The 17515-nt window shown below is 40.0% G+C and overlaps 2 protein-coding genes across 2 annotated transcripts; both read left to right on the forward strand.

The window, feature by feature from the left end:
• The first annotated feature begins 1702 nt into the window (after nucleotides 1-1702).
• Nucleotides 1703-5389, forward strand: LOC116616811. Its single transcript, XM_032378869.2, has one exon. It carries the CDS (start codon nucleotides 1825-1827, stop codon nucleotides 3394-3396), a length of 1572 nt encoding a protein of 523 aa, XP_032234760.2. The 5' UTR covers nucleotides 1703-1824; the 3' UTR covers nucleotides 3397-5389.
• A 4014-nt stretch (nucleotides 5390-9403) lies between these two features.
• LOC125560682 lies at nucleotides 9404-12358 on the forward strand. The gene is made up of 2 exons (XM_048722797.1): nucleotides 9404-11449; nucleotides 11496-12358. The coding sequence occupies exon 1, from the start codon at nucleotides 9459-9461 to the stop codon at nucleotides 11388-11390; it is 1932 nt and encodes a 643-aa protein (XP_048578754.1). The 5' UTR covers nucleotides 9404-9458; the 3' UTR covers nucleotides 11391-11449; nucleotides 11496-12358.
• Nucleotides 12359-17515: the final 5157 nt, after the last annotated feature.

A 17515-nucleotide genomic window follows, 5' to 3' on the forward strand; every position in this document is an offset into this window, starting at 1 on the left:
TGTGCAACCTGTTTTACTCCGTTTTATGGCTGTATCTCTTGTGTAATTAAAACAATAGTCATTAAAACAGTTGTACAGATCTTGTAACAAACATACATACAAGATTAACACAAATATTTCCGCAATCCCAAACATCCTAAAATAAGGGATTATTTGCGCATTTCGACCACGGGTGAACGCTTCACTTCCTCACATTCGTTTTAGATTCAAGACGATCTTCGCAGATACACCAACAGCTTTCCCTAATTTCGGATCTCCTTGAAGTGCCATCCAACGTTGTGTTTTTGTTGGAAATTCCAGTACTTTGCTTTCAAATGTTTGCCTAGTGTTTGGCAGGTGTTTCTCACCACGTTATTGTAAACACACTTTAAGGGTTTTACCTTTTCTGTTTTTTCTTGCGCGTTCTTTTCTTATCAACTCGAGCAATATCGAAACTTATCTCTTTTTGACCATCAGCACACAACTATTGACTTCTCAAGTCTTATGTAAATCAAAGCATGCTATTAAAAGCTGTCAAAATTTTAACGAGACTGCTTTTTTTCCTTCAGTAAATGTGGCGGCCACAGAGCAGGTAATAAACCGTTTTATCGGTGCTTTATTATAACGTGTAAAAGTTAACCGTATGTCTAGATCCATTAGGCCTCGCTATCATCTCTCCCGGCAAATAAAAACGGAGATAGAGTAACCATAGACGCTATGAATGAGACTGGGGGGACTTCTGTCTTTCCTTTTATTTGTTTTAAGGGGGCAAACACCATGTTCCTCAATAGGGGTGCGCTAAGAGATCACATGACCTTTTTCGGTGGCCGAATTCAAAACAAAATGATCAAACAAAAAAATCGGAAATGACTGCGCTCGTCACACCCGAGAACGACAAAGTAATCAAAGTTTAAATGAAACTGGACCCTTTCTGAAAAAAAAAAGGATTCTGGTTTCTTTCGTAAGCGCTGAATAAGTTGCTTTTTTGCTGTTATTTTGCCTCTAAAAGGCTGAGCGCGCGCTAGTTTGCCACTAAAACATTCGGTGACCTCTTAGCGCAAGTCCCCTATTGTCCTGCCTATATAAAATGCTTCTCTGCTGGGAACTCATGACACCAGTTCACCGCGGCCTTTCAACGCTCGAAAACATTAAAACACTTCACGATCTTCCGGCGTTCGAGAAAAACAAAAGACACACTAATCTCGATTTATAGTCTGATAACCTTTTTGAGCCGAAGAATGCCCATCAGACAACACATTTGCTTGTTTTGGGGGTATTTTTACAACTCTCTCATTAGTAATGGTTATGTTTAATACAATAAAAATAAACGTCGTTAATTAAATTAGTCCAGTGCATTTTAGTTTTTTTTTTATCTTAACATAAGTTTTTCAAAAGGCTATTCCAACACTGGGCATATAGAAGATCCTGTTTCTAATTACATGAATTAATTATCATCGCACGGAAAGGTACGGCCGATAACAAAAACTTGAAACCGGCGACTCATACACAAATCTCGCGAGCCTTAAGTAGAAATGTACACCACCAATTTAGCATGCAAACAATTTCCTATCTTGAGTGACCGTGAAACAATAATCGGTCCCATCTGTTTTTACAATAGGTTAATCCAGTGTTTGTTAGTACTTATTGTATAAGCCTCTACGCGATCACTGATTGGCTGAAAGAACAAAAGTGACCAACAATGACTTCAGGATATGAACGGTAATTGACCGCTCATCGTAACGTTGTTTATCATTGTTTATTCGTCACCTGGTAGTAACTTTTGAGCTTACTCCTTAAATTACTGTGGGTGATGATGGCAATTAAGGTGAGCAGAACTATTTAGAAATGTTCGTGAAGTCTCGAGAGCCACCGTCTGTTGTATCGACCCGTGTGTTAAGAACTCATAGACTTAATGAAATCGAAACTTTTCGACTCCAGGAACGTATTCGATCAATAGTTGGCGAGGGAAAAAAAAACTATAGCTCGATCTCTGATGAGATTGATGGAGTTCGTGAGAATTTGAACAAGATCAAGAAAGTCAAGAACAACTTAGGAATCAGCGTAGAAAGGAGAAAACTTCTTCGGGAAAAGGGCTACCGGGTTTTACCTATTCGTGGGCTCGGAGACGAGCCGATTGCTCTCCGAGGACCTGACGGCAAAAAGATCGAGTTGGCAGGAAGGCATTGTTACGATGGTGAACAGTTACGAAAACAGCTGAACATACGGTTTGAGGATCTCAATCTTTGTGAGGAGAAACATGGGGATGAGAGTGTTAAAGACGAAGATGAAGTGATTCGCAGAAAAGACTTCGAATATAGAGTCATAGGGCCACCACTTCGGCCTGGGAGCCGTAGAAACTTTAAGGATGTAAGTGATAAAGAATCGGAAAAAGAGCAAGAGTTATTGTTATTATCAGACACGCCAAAAGCCAAACGGAAAGTGTTAAAAATAAGGCCGCATACTGCGGTGAATAGGAGAGGATCAGAAAGGCGGATAAGCCGGTCTGGGAGCCGAGATGATATTCGTAGAGCAAGAAATGCAACAGCGTTTCACACAAGTAGCGTCATAACATGTGTGGAAGATGAATTGTATCATGTGAAAGGCAATAAAAAAATGGGACAGGACGAGACCCAAATCAGGGAGAAACAAAAGGAAAGCGCTAAAACTGTAATTTCCATCGAGGAAAATAATTATAATGAGATTAATCGTCCGGATAGTCAGAATTCTGACGGAACGAGAGACAATATTGAAAAAGATAAATTTGAACACTTTGATGAAAGACTTGTCGCTGCAGTAGTAATGCAAAGCAGATCAGAGGCTCGAAGAAGTTCACGTCGCACAATGCAAACTGTGCAAGACACAACGGAAAACACTTTGGATAGAAATAATAATGAGATTAAAGTAACAAAAACTCAGCCAAGTCGGAGGATTTCGGTGTCGGATCCCAAACTGCTACCAAGACGACCCTTAGTCGAGGAAACAACGAGCCCCTCCCCGAACTCATTCATAGAAGAAGCGAAGACCAACAAGTACCGTAAGCCTAGTTTAGTAGAATCATCTGTCACTATGAAAGTGAATGGGGAGAAAGAATGCCGTAGGTATGATCTACTTTCACGAAAGCAACGAGGAGACTCAGTAAACTCCAGAGGTAGTGGAGCGACTGGGAAATCTATGCATTTCCAAGGTGTTCGCAGACCAAGTGTTGGAGTAAGAAAGGACGCACTTGCCTACGATGCGAGGCCAGATGTGGCACTTAGTAAGGGCTACTCCACTATGCAGATGACGATAGGTGGAAAACAAGTCAAGTTATTTGTACCGAAGTTCACTACGGAAGTGTTTGATGAAGTCGTGGACAGGGCACGGGCAAAATCCAACACGCGGCCGTCACGTGGAAACCCAGTCAGTCCGAATACGTAAAAAAAACCTTTGTAATGGAACATGCGGCCAGGGGCGGATCTAGGGGTGGGTGCGGGGAACAATGAATTCGGCTCCCCCTTTCTTGAAACCCTTGCATCTCCATTTCCCTGCCTTATATGTACATCCTGCCATGGGTCATGCCTCTTAGCCAGCAGCTTGTGTCTCAGCTTGATTTCAGAATCTCTGGCTGAGATTAACCTAAAGAAGTTTGGAGAAAAGCATTAAAGAAAAAACTGGTAATTTCCTTACGATACACATATTATACCACAAAAACCTAATTCATAAAACCTAATAATAGGATACAAATATTATACCACAAAAGCCTAATTCATAAAACCTAAAACTAAAAATAGTCCCAACTAAAATTTTCTAAAATGATACCCATTACAGAAAATGAACATATGAACTTTGCTGTCTCATCTCTCTATGATCTGATGAGCCAGAGGTTGAAAGAGCTTTTATAGGAGAAGCTTCAAAGGGGGAAAACATTGCTTTTAAGCAAATTGCTCCTCTACAAAAAAGCTGTCTTGGCTTTCTATGAAACCTGAATTTTACTTTTGGACCACATTATATTGTGACATGTGAAAAAAAAAAGAAGTTTTTTTAAGGTTTGTAAGAAAACATTGAGCTACCCAGGGTTATTGAAAATATTGAAGATGATCAAAACACGGCATATTTTTTAGGTAATAACAGATTCCCAAGGTCCTTTTTTTTAAAATCAAAACAGAATTCCAGAATAGTCGATTTAAATTTCAAGTGTTTATCAAATATATGTTGTTTTTCACAAATTGCTAATACTTAGCGTTTTAGGAGACCAGCTCTCAATTTCTTTAAGGTTTTAGGAAACCAGTTCTCTATTTTTTTCTCCAAAGAAAGCTGGAGTTTACTCAAGTAATTCATTTAAGCATTGCTCATCTTTGTGAGAATTTGACCAATCATTTATTGAAATGAAAAATAACTATTGGTTTTATTTCTAGTATATCATAGCTGTCAACCCAAGTTGGACAGAAATCTTGTAAAATCGGATGAAATACAGCAAATATGTGAAAAAAAAACCAAGAGAACAAAAGCGGATGAATACAGAAAATTTATGAACATTCTCACAAAAATTAGGTTAATGATGAGGTCCAAAATCTTGTGACAGAGTTGACAGCTCTGGTAACTTATATTCAATTCATTCATGAAAAGTAGTTATAATTTTCCTATGATAGATGGTGAATGGCAGATTTAGAGATCGAATTTGATAAATACAGCCGAGAATATTTATTCCCTGAGGTAAGTACTAAAAGTATAAATTAAATTCAACAATGAAAAAGGTGTTCAAAGTTTGAAAAGAAAACAACTCCGAAAGATCGTTCCACTAAGTACTTTAATGAAATACGCTAACTTACCTACGTCTGCCAGTGCAAGAACAAATACATAGAAGCACTTGTCGGAGAAGGTGTCCATAAAATTAGCTTGATTTTCCTTTCTTTACCCTGTTGTTTACTCTGACATTTCAGCTGACCTTGACTCGAGCACAAGACTTGACTCTGCAAAAATTTCAACCATGCTTTTACACAGCCTTTTGCACATAATTAGACAAGTTCATATCCGTTTTTAGCATCCCCACGAATGATTTTTTGCCAAGCACTTCTTTTTCGACAATTTTTTGCTTTTCTTCAGTCAGTTTTTGTGTGTTTTTGAGAGGGGCAGAAATACTCATCCGCCATATTGTTTTTGCGCGCTCTGGAGGCCTGTGCCGAGGCAGATCGCGGCTGGCTGGCTGGCTGGATGGCAGCTTGTGACAATGACGTCATTGACAACAAAAACTGAGTCGCCTAGTTATTTCTATACCTATGGGGCTCCGCGCGCGGCCTACGCTTGTGAGCAGTTCTGCTGCTTTGTGCATTTAAGGTGGTATGGTACCTCAAAAATGTAAAACGTGCAGTAATCATAATACCCAATTCATTATGATGCCATAGAATTGCCCTCATTAAAAGGAGAAATATGACACCAAATTTGTAACAGTTGGTCGCCATGGTAAGAGAGCCACGCCCTTTTTACTCTAATCTAGCCACTTCGCGGCTATAGCTGTAGCTATAGTCCTTCTGCTTGCTGCAGCTTGTCTTTTTTTTTTCTTTCTGAGACCTCTCAGCAACTTTCTCCTCTTCTTGACCTCAGCACTCTCCTTACACTCTGCATTGACAATGCGCTCCCTGTCTAATCTCTGGCAGCCTTCTTCCGTGAATTTCCCTGGAGGTATCCCCATTGCCCTGTAAAGGTCACAAACGGTGGTAGCACCACCATTGAAGTGGCACACTGCATCATATAGTCCAAATTCAATAAGGTCCCTTCCGACATAAACCTCTTTTGGTACGCGCTGCCAAATCATGCCGTTGAAGGCCTCATTCTGGTTCTGAGTTTTCCCGTCTTTTCGCTAGAAGTTCATCTTGGCTAAGCCTCACATAGATAGGCTTGATCTTCTCCAGGATATCGCGAGGCAGTCCAGGACCATGCTTATAATTAGCAAGATCTTTGCTGGCTTTCTTCTGCTGATATTTGCACCAGCTAGATGGCCCGGGTGGGCAACGATCATGGACACAAGCCTTTTCATTTGAAGCACAATGAAAAAGGCTTGCTAGCACGGCTTGCTTCATGCCTTCAAGATTCCCAGGATTGGACCGTATGGCAATGCCATAGTAATTTTGAAGTTTATCAATGATTCCATCAGTTAATTTACCCTTTCCTCCAAGATTGCCATGCTCCTTTTTTAGTTTTCGTAGAGCTGTGCCCACTTGCTTTTGAACATGGCCGATGCAATCCTGTTTTATTACTTCAGGTCCATCAGGCAGGTAGACATCTTTTACATGGTTGAAGCTTTTGCTGTCACCATGCTTTTGCTTGTCATAGATAAGTCCATGCTTATCTACCGACCTCTTGACAATCCTGCCAGTGCCCTGTTTCCATTGCAGGTGCTGACCCCCTGTAGTTTGACTTGCAGTTATTGTGGTCAGCCCTCCACAATCTGTATTCTTCACTATCTTGATCAAAGTGTGAATGCTGCCTACACTGCTTGCAGAGTTGTGTGAGGGCTTCAACATCTAGAACCTTGCCAGTGTCCATTGAAATGGCTGCTACGCAGCAATTATGTGAAGAGTATCCCCGTCTCTGCCAAGTACCATCACATGAGACAGAACACCTAGCACTGCTGTTGATCTTATCCTTTTCACATGATTTAACTTCATCAGCAACTTCGCTCATACTCTTCTCTGCAAGATTCTTCAACTCATTCTTGATTTTCTGGGCGTTCTTGCTATATGCCTTCGCTGAGGCAGGCGGAGGCATGTTCATTTGCACACAGAATTTTTTAGCACCACTTTGGCCTTGGAGCAAAGACCTCATTGCGTAAACAATGCGTCTATTCACTTTAAAACTTCTCTTCTGCTGCTTTGAAGAGAAAAATCCTTTAAACCATCCACAATTTCCGCAAAGTAGACGAAGGTAGGAAGCACAGCCTTTCCTTTTGGTAGGAATGTCCATTAGTTGTAGGTTGAAGTCACCACAGTCAGGACATCTTACACATTCAAACACGCTGGCAAGAACTTCCATATCAAGAAGCCTATAGCCTGTTATTGTACTATTATCTACTACTATTATTATTATTATGATGATGATGATGATGATGATGATGATGATGATGATGATGATGATGATGATGATGATGATGATGATGATGATGATGATGATGATGATGATGATGATGATGATGATGATGATGATGATGATGATGATGATTTTCCAGCCATTTCGTGACCATGCTTGGAGCCGGCGCTGTTCCCTGCATGTGATGCTTTTGGCTTCGGGTACTGATTCCCGTTGAATTTACGAGTTTTTCTCCGAACTGTGCGGTTTCTCCCCATAATAAGTTCACAGAAATGTTTAAAATCTTCTGTTTAGTAGTAAATATAAAATTGGAAAGTAAATACCTAAGTAAGGAGAAGCTGAATTGTAAGTGAAAGATTTCGTAATGATCACGAGCGCTAAAGAATTTGTAAAAGAGGCAGTAAAAGAGCCCGCGAAGCCCTAACGCCCGCGAAGCCCTAACGCTCACGAACAGTCTTGAGTTACACAGGGAACCCAAAACAATATAAATTCTGGTATTTTTTAGTAGAAAAGGCCACGTTTTCAAAGGAAAACGACGCGTAAACAAACCCGTTGCCAATAGCAACCCATCACCCAGAGCCAAAAAACTATTTAAAATCCACGTTTCTGAATTGCTTTCACAAACAAATACATTTTAAAGTTAAAATACGATACTTTATGCCTCTGATTCGAAGGAAACATTTTTTTTCTCAACCCCATTCAAATTTCTCAATTTTGAGTACCATACCGCCTTAAGACCTAGAAAGGACCAGCTCGGTGTATTTTGACAGCAAGCATACACAGGGGGGGGGGGGGGGGGGGTATGTAGAATGAAGTATTTTCTTCCTCAGCGGTTGTGACCATGTCATGCAAAAGAACTCAAGAAGATTGACTCACACAAACAAACTATTTGTTCATGAAAGAAAGAAATTATCACAGGTTCGCGCACCCCCCCCCCCCCCCCCTTCCGTCCCCCGGCTGCCAAAAAGCGGGTTATTTCTTATTCAAGAATCTTCATAAATACTATGCTTTTTCCATATGATACCTATGACTACCTATGACTGAGTACCCGTCCTCGGCCAATCCTGGTAACGCGCTTATATCAATTTTAAAGCCCAGTTTGTTTGCAATGCAGTTTACTTATGGGTTTTTACTTGATTATAATTATAATTCAAGACGATCGAAGTGTGCTTTTTTAATCAAAATTACCTCACTCCGCATCGCAAAATTTCCACTACCAAAAGTTTGCTATTGAAAAGGTTTCATACTTCTGAGATAGAAGCTATGATAATCATTTTGCACAAATGATGGACCAGCCGCCTCCCCTCCTTATCATTTTATTGTTTTTTTTTTTTGTGTGTGTGTGTGGTAGATTGCGAAGGTTGTTCGATAAAACACATAGCCAAGAATGAGTGGACGTTCGAGGTGTTAATTTTGTTACCGGTGCGGCGGCAGGGTCAGTACGCAGCTCTTACAAGCTGCAATTTGATTGGCAAATGAACAATATCCGCACCTCGACACAAAGAACGAGAAGAATAGAGACAAAAGAACTCCTTTGTAGAACAAAGATAATAGGAGACAAAGCAGCTGCGTACTTACTCCGGCGGCATGGTGCCGACACGGTTTGTGAGCGCCAAATTTGAATTCGAGTGTAGCGAAAATACAAGGAAACGGGCCAAAATGGGTCAAATTTGGTTTAGTCTCCCTTTAATTTCTCAAAAAGTATTTGGAAAAGTCATAAACTATCACAACGGAATATGTAACTAGAAACATCAAAGGTTGAATTTTACGATCTCCTGATGGAAATTGAGATTAGATTTTAAAGATTAATTAGATAAATCTAAACGGGTTTAATTAATCATCACAGTTAAACAAACAACGACAGAACCATTAACAGGTTCCCGGCACTTAAAAGACAGTACAATAGAGAAGCTTAGACGACAGGCTAAGGGATCACGAAAATGGAGTCCGGTAAACACACCATACGCACATGTCATTTTTATTGTTATACAGGTCACGACAAACCTTAACTAACCATTACACAGCTTTTATTCACATGTGGAATCCGATCCGATGAGTTTCAACACCCTTACACGTATCACGTACGAGTGGCAATGGAATGATCTATCGATAATAGATTTAATAAGGTTCACTGAGCTCATTGTGTTTCTCGAGTCTGTTATGTCTTCAGTAAGTCCAAGGTTTGCGTGAGTGTTTTACATAACACGGAAAGAAGTTTATAATTAACTAGTTGCGCTACTTAAACAAGCCTGAGAAGAACACTTCAGATGTCAAGTCTTCGAAATGAGTAAGCTAAAACGCGAGTCTAAGAATAACAACAAATCAAAAGGACCTTGCTGTTTGCTTTCCGCACAGCAGCACTTGGGTTATATTGTGCGGAACCGATAAGAGCGTTTTTATAATTTGAGGTGTTAAAAATGTCTTCTTTAAAGCCGCAAGAAGCACCATCAGTTGTATCCCGGAAAGTCCTGAAAGTCCACCGTAAAAACGATATCGAGGTGTTCTTACTGAACGAGCGAATGAAGACAATGGATCTACGGCAGAGTCAACGTTACTTGGAGATCGATTTGGAGAAGGATTCTCTCAATAAAACTATCGACAATATACAGGCGATTAAACAGAACCCTGGCCTTAGCACAGAAAGGAGGAAATTGTTAAAATCTAAAGGGTACACTATCAGCGTTTTAGCCGGTGACCCCGAAGATGAGATTTTACTGAAAAAGAAATCGCTACAAATCCACGCTGGAAATTGGGCAACTTTGCTGTTGAGACCCCCCAACGTTGACCAAAACCTCGAGGAAGAATGTAAAAATGAACTTGCGGAAATGGATGTCCCTAGGCCGCAACCAATACATAGTCCAAGACGGAATCCCGCAGATGTTGTGCCAAAGAAAAGGCGACCTTTCTCGGCTGATTTTATACTTGGTTCTCGAATACAACACAAATTCCGTGACATTGAGCCCCCAGTTAGGCAAGGATCGAGAAGGAACTTCGTGCAACTCTCTGAAGATCATTTGCAGAAGGAATTTGCAACAAGCATCGCGAAGAGTTATGCTGTTAAAGCCTGCAACGAGGGCTGCATTCACAATAAACGCGATTGCGAGAAATGCCCGGAGCCTTTTGATGGACACTTTATGAATGCTGTCATACAAAATGGCGCTACCGCTAAAAAGGCGCATTTATATTCCAAGAACCACAAAAAGGTTCATACAAGTTTAGATAATTTAGGCGAAAATGGACGAAAGGATAGAAGAATGCGATCTAAATCTCTTATGACTGCTGCGGAATTAGTTTTCTACAAAGACGGAAAGAGTTGTTCGACGAGGCTTGACTCATGCGAAGAGGCTGACCCCGAAAAGACCTTAATAGCATTTTCCAATAGCTTGCCGGTCGCAAGTGAAAACAAATCGGATGCCAAATGTGATTTTGATCGATCGCTAAACGTCGTTTCCTCTGATGAAGACGATAGAGGAACTGTTGTGCAGGTAGGGGTTGGTCCTGATTACCACAGTCTCTCAATGGGCTTAGTCAATAACGAGAATAAGATTATTGCAACAGCTGGCCATGCTACACGGGAGACAGGACATCAAGCCTGCGCGCCACGCTCAGTAGAGAACAAATCTGGTTTATATAGCAAAAGCACAGATCATTTGTCATCAGCCAATGTTGCGCGCAATGATGGATCACGATGTAAAACTACGAGACCAAAAAGTGTTGATATATCGTCCAACCGAAACCTTGGTATGCCGAAGAATGCTTGGACTAACGAAGGAGAACGCAGCTCTCTTATTAAACAAGATGTTTGCAATAATAATTCCTTCCCGTTGCCAGGTGACATACACGGAAGTAGATGCAATGTTAAAGACGGATCTAAAAGCAGTTCTAGCCACGACAAATGTAATAGGTCACAAGAGGCTGATAGTACCCCGGAACCGCATCTTGATGTTACGGATTGCGCGGCAAAGGAGCCTTTATCAACGCCTAAAGACCCTAGCAACCCAGCACCGGGTGCGTCAAAACAAGGGGTGCACAAGAAGCATGGAAAGCATCGTAAAAGAATACACAAAGCACACAAGGTTGAGCCTACGTCAGGATTGCATTCACTTTTTACCGCTAAATGTCATACGCACGAGAAAACGTCACCCACTCATGAACCAAGGAGTAAGGACGAGGTTTCCTACGCTTATGACGCGCGCCCGGAAAAGTCCCTTAGTAAGGGTTATACGACAATGCAAATGACTGTGGGGGGTAGACAGGTGAAGGTTTGTATACCAAGCTTCCCATCAGAGGTCGCAAAGGTTAGAGGACCTAAAAAGCAGAGTGTAAGGTCCTTGAATAATACAGTATGACTCGATGGAGGTGGGGGAGGGTGTGTTTGGATGCTGTTATCATGTCATATCTTTCTAGGTCTAAAATATAAAGATTTGAATTCTATGGATGCACCATAAATCATATCAAACATATAGCCCGGGTTCGACTTGTGCTCCAGTGTCTACAAAAAATAACCTCAATTCGAAGCTGTCTTCTACAGTAGATGTATTAGAACTGGACTGGCTTGGTGCTATGTGTCTTGTAATAAGCACTGGAGTATACAGTATATCGAACCTAGGCTATTGCTGTCGCTTTCCAAATTTTGTCTGAGCCTGAGGCGAAAGCGCGACAAAGGCCTGTGACGACAGTTATTGTCAAGGTCTCTATTTCAAGACGGCGGCAGTAACAAACACACCTGCTAGAATTCAAGGAAATTCCTAATAAAGACGGTCGACGAGCTGAAAAGGGACGGTTGTCAGACAACGTTGTTTCGTATGGAGATGACTTTGCAGAAGTCCATCAGTATTAGGACAAGAGGACTATACAGTTAACACTGCCTTCAAGTATGAATTATGTACTTACATTTTAACTATAAGACATATTTCAATACAAATAATGTACATAATTTTCCTAGCAGTTGTGATCTGAGGGCTGTAGTCTTTTAGGATCTGGATTCTAGGAATATGATGCTTTCAGTTTCTTGCTCATATAAGAGAAATTTTACGGTTTGGGTTTTGGTACCCATTAAAGCACCAGAGCCTCCAGAATGTCCATTGAAATGTTCGCTCGTCACGGCATTTTGGCCGAGCGTCACTGGACGAGAGAAGTCTGGAGGCTCTGGTACCCAGGGTAGAGTTGTGACAACCCATAACAATTAATTTTTTTAACAGTTTTTTAAACCACGTGCACAAGAAATTTGTCTAGTTTTATTATCCGGGCCATTTGGATGTCTGCTTTGAATATATTCAATAAAATGCCTTGCATTTCAAGGCAATCCATAATGACAGAACTGCTAAAAGTAGATGAAAACAGACCAATATCCGTCTAAAGCACGGTTGAATTCACTATCAAGGGGTATTATTCGCTTGCAAATTTTAAACGTTTTCTCAGCAAAGTCATCGACACTTGGTCGTCTTCAATCCTGATAATTTGCTCGTTTTCACTGAAAGTGACATGTTGTGCTTTACGAGTATACGGTCTACCTGTGTTGTCTATATCTTTCGCCTCTTTTTCCTTTGATGTACTTGTTCGCAGGCATTCCGGCAAGCTTCGTGAACTGCCAGATCGAATTATCTCTTTTTTCCGAACTCGATAACCTGTATATAACAACAACAACAACAATATAACTTTATTTATACCACACACAGAAATTACAGTAAGAAAATAAATAATAATTACAGATTTTGGGTATTGGCTGCCTAGAAGTAACTAAAAAGCTAATCTGGCTAGGCAGCACAAAATAGTTCAATTAAATGGAGCGTATAGCAAGGACGTACAAGGCACGAATACAAAATACATGAAAGCAGCAGCAAAATAAAATGCAATAAAACAAAAAAACTAGATAGAGGCTAATAATTTTCAAGGATTGAGGTCTTTATTGCAGCCTTGAAGCTAGGCAAACGCATGGTTTTGGTAGGTTCTTTGATATTATTCCAAATTGAGGCACCTTTAAAACGAATATTAAACTTTCCATAATTAGTTCGAGGTAAAGGGAGGCAGTACGATGATTTAGAAGCCAGTCTTGTATTATATTTGTGCCTTGAAGCAACCGTAGTAAAAAAAGAATCAAAAGGAGTTGGAAGTAGATTCAAATTAAATTTGTACATAAATATTGTGTTTAAGTAATAGATTAGATCAGGAGATTTCAAGATATTTAGTTTTCTAAAGATAGGAGAAGTATGTTCAATGTAAGATGAGAAAGTTATGATTCTAACAGCTTTCTTCTGTAAAATAAAAAGAGGCTTGATTGTTGATTCATATGTGTTGCCCCAAATAATAGCACCATAAGTAAGAAATGGATAAATTAGAGAATAATATAGCTGAGTGAGAATTGTTGGTGATACATAGTAACGCAGCTTTGCTATTATTCCGACACCTCTGGAGATTTTCTTACTTAACTGGTTAACGTGCTCCTTCCAGTTAAGAAAGGAGTCAATAACTACACCAAGATATTTGATATTATTTTTTTGTTTAATGGTATTATTATTGATTGATAAAGAAATAGAACTAGCCAGCCTCTTTTGTGCTGGTCGAAAAATGACAAAATTAGTTTTACTGATGTTCAAAGCCAATTTATTTGCACAAAGCCAACGATTTATATTATACAGATCTGTGTTTACTTTGGTCTCTAAGGATGTCAATGAAGAATCGGCACAAAATAAATTGGCATCATCAGCAAATAAATGAAAGTCAAATAAGTTGGAGCAGTTATTAAAATCATTAATGTACAGAAGAAAGAGAAGGGGACCAAGTACTGAACCTTGAGGCACTCCACATGTTATAGGTAGTGGTGCAGATGACACATTACCAATAGAAACAAACTGTTGCCTGTTTGATAAGTAGGAAACAAACCATTCATAAGCTATGCCACGGATGCCGTATGAATAAAGTTTTGCTAATAATATTTTATGATCAACAGTATCAAAAGCTTTGCTAAAATCAAGAAATATGCCACAAGAGTATTGACCACCCTCAATTGATCTTTGGATTTTATCGGTAATAAGCAGAAGAGCATGTTCTGTAGAATGATTGGCTCGAAAGCCAAATTGATTTTTGTACAAAATATCGTATTTGTCTAGAAATTTTATGACTCTGTTATACATTAACCTTTCAAGTAACTGATTAAAAATAGATAATAATGATATTGGTCTAAAATTAGAAGTGTCAAAATGAGAGCCTGATTTGTAAATAGGTATGACACGTGCAATTTTGAAGGCATCAGGTACAATGCCAGAAGAAAAGGACAGATTGTATAATATCTCCAGAGGCCTTGAAATAATAGAGCTTAGTATTTTAAGAACTGTAATTGGAAGGCTAGAAGAACCACAAGCTTTACCTGATTTAATTCCTAAGATTATACTTCTAATTTCCTCTGTAGATGTGGGAGCTAGAAGAAAGCTGTTAGAATTAGCTGTTGGAAGAAATTCTGAAAATAAAGTGTTTACTTTTGGAATATTGTTGCTGATATTTCTGCCAACATTAGCAAAGAAGTAATTGAACTCATTTGCTATCTCATTTACATTGGTTAAAACCTTATTAGAAGATACAATTTTTGAAGGTGTGAAATGAGCCTTAGGCTTTAGCACGACAATTTCTTTTATCCCTTTCCAGATATTTTTTATGTTAGATTTGTTAAAATTAAAGTACTTTTCATAGTATTTTCTCTTACTTATTGCAATTAAATGGTTCAATTTATTTCTATAGATTTTGTATTTTTCAAAATGATATTGATTTCTAGATTTAATAAACTTCCTATATGCACAACGACATTGAATACATGGCAACAAAGGCTCGGAATTTGATCGGAATTTTGCATCCCTGTGATCAATGTTTTCCGTTTCGTCTTTCGAAGAATTTGCACCCTTGCTCCCAAATACGCGAATTTCTTGACTCTTAAATGACTGGAGGCATTTTCTCCGCTCTAGTCCCAAATGCGTTGTATTATTAACAGTCTTTTTGAGTCTCTGTAGCTCGTTTTCTGCTTCTTTCCTATCCAGATGTAGCTGATAATGCCGGCTGGATTGTTGTAGTGTCAGACTTCGCAGTTGTTGCTGTAACTTCAGGTTTTCAAGAGTATTCATCCGACGAACACGTGAAACACGAGCTGAAAAACAAGACGGCGGCTCTTTGTCGAAAAGAAATGACATCGTGAAAGCAGACAGATATTGGTAGTCATACCGTTAGTGTTTGTACCCAGGACATCAATTGGCATCAGCTCCCTGTCTCGTTGCTAAATATAACTAGTTTATGTCAGTGTTGTTTGGCCATAAAATAGACTTGTGGGTATAAGATTCCCCCTCCAACTTGTATTCAAAACGTAACACTTTAAGACCCGGCGTTAACTTCCTGTCTTGTAACTAAATATAACAAACAATTGCTTGTGTGATGTCTGCAGACCAGCGAAATAGACTTGGTATTAGATTAACTTCCTCAATTGGGGTAGGCATCAAGCCAGTTTATACTTGAAGACTCGGTTTGGATTTCCTGCTTTTGTTAAAATAACTGGTTCCGCTTGTGATGTCTGCTGTCTGGTGAATGAAAGAGACCTGTCAGTAGACTTGTGGAGGTTAGATTACTTCCTCAAGTGGGTGGTCACGTGACGATAACAGTGAGGTTAAAGGGTGAGTGTGAAGCCTTCTAGTAGTCGCTTGGTATTTCCACAACAAGGCTCTGACGGTGAGATACTGGAGTGAGGACTATGCACGATATCTACCCAAGATTAAGCACGCATGCGACCTTTGCTAGTCTAAAACTCCGTCGGATAGCCAAACTATCCTTGCGAGTATGTATACATAAATGTGAACATTAGAAGCACACTAGCATACACACATTGGCACCAGTCGGGCCAAGACGGGACGCTAGCACAGTCTATTACTCGACTCGAACGAAGTGCTTTAAACCACAGCTCAGATCCTTGTGGGATCTAGAGCTGCGACCGGGCTAGCGTGATGCCAATTGTGCGGATCACGCATGCGATCTTTGCTAGTCTAAAACTCCGTGTGGTTTAAAGCACTTCGTTCGAGTCGAAGTCGCCCTGCAGTTTTTTTTGCCGATGAAGTTTAACTGAGGCAAACCGGCTATGCCATGCTGACGAGTCCTAATAAGGACGAAACAGCTGTCCATGGTTGCCGAACTGCACGGGTAATAGACTGTGCTAGCGTCCCGTCTTGGCCCGACTGGTGCCAATGTGTGTATGCTAGTGTGCTTCTAAAGTTCACATTTTGCTTTTTTTTGTCTGGTTTGGGCTGCATGCATTTTTTCATCGCGCGTATGAATTTTTTTTGTTCCATACCCCTCCCCCTTCAATTGTCTCATAGTCCGTCCCTTAGCGCGGCAAGATATGCTAGGGAGGAAGGTAAACCAGAGCAAAGCGTGAACCCATTAACTCAACCCAGGACCCAATTCTTGGCGGGGCAAGTTTCCCATGAGCCTCTGCTTGGTAACTCGAACTGATTCAAGTTCCCAAAATGATGCAGTATATATGATATAGTAACACCGTTAGTGTTACTATATCATTTATTAATCCCCGCTCATAGGGCCTCTAAGGTATGAGAATACGTTATGCGTGGTATATTTGGTAGAGGCCGTGAGAAGCCTGGGACTAAGGCGGGAGTTTTTGAAATGCTACGAGCCCAGATTTTATAAATTATTCTTGAATAGTCTTTGGGACATGATAGAGGCATGCATGCGGGCTGTTATTCAATGGCTGTCGTTTTACAAAAATTCCTGTGACGGCCTGGGGCGAGGGGTAGATTTTCAAAGAATGCTCTCAAAATTAATTCGTTCCTGGAATTTTGCTCGCCGTGGAACAGTCTTACTTAAAATACTCGCTCGTTCCTTTAAATCTATGACTCGCTTTTGCTTCTTCTCTAGTATATAGAGTATATGTATTTTTTTGGTTTGCCACAAATTGACACAACTTCGATAAGCGCTCGCGTTCCAGTCAATAGGCCTAATACAAAATGTAGAAAGAATACAGAGGATTATATTCTGAAACTTATCTTCTAACTTATATACCGTACAGCTTTAGGGCTCAATCCTTATCCATCTTTTTCATTTTAAGAGTATTATTTCGACGATCGCAAAAACAGTAAATCATGCGGAATAACTAATATAAATATCCAGGTAGTTGAAGAGATGGTCAACAGGTCAATTCTGTGTGTGTATTTAGATAAAAAATAAATTAAAAAAATGGATCTATCGACCTATTACCAGTCCTAAAGATGCCGATTTGATCCGCGTCAGTAAACTACTATTCTGATTATTGCGCAATGGGTGACGGTCTACTTAGACCCCGTCCCCACGTATCCGTTTTCGTTTGAAAACGCAACCTTTTTGTTACGGATACGGGTATCGTCCACACATAAACGCGAAAACGATGACCGAAAACGGAACAGTTTGAAAACGATCTCCAGAGTGGAACAATTTGAAAACGATACCCTTT

Source organism: Nematostella vectensis, chromosome 15 (assembly GCF_932526225.1).
Source record: "Nematostella vectensis chromosome 15, jaNemVect1.1, whole genome shotgun sequence".
Classification (NCBI taxonomy): domain Eukaryota; kingdom Metazoa; phylum Cnidaria; class Anthozoa; order Actiniaria; family Edwardsiidae; genus Nematostella; species Nematostella vectensis.

What these genes read in the sequence shown, in the direction of transcription:
- LOC116616811 (XM_032378869.2), top strand. Translation starts at nt 1,825, where the DNA reads ATGTTCGTGAAGTCTCGAGAGCCACCGTCTGTTGTATCGACCCGTGTG.
- LOC125560682 (XM_048722797.1), top strand. Translation starts at nt 9,459, where the DNA reads ATGTCTTCTTTAAAGCCGCAAGAAGCACCATCAGTTGTATCCCGGAAA.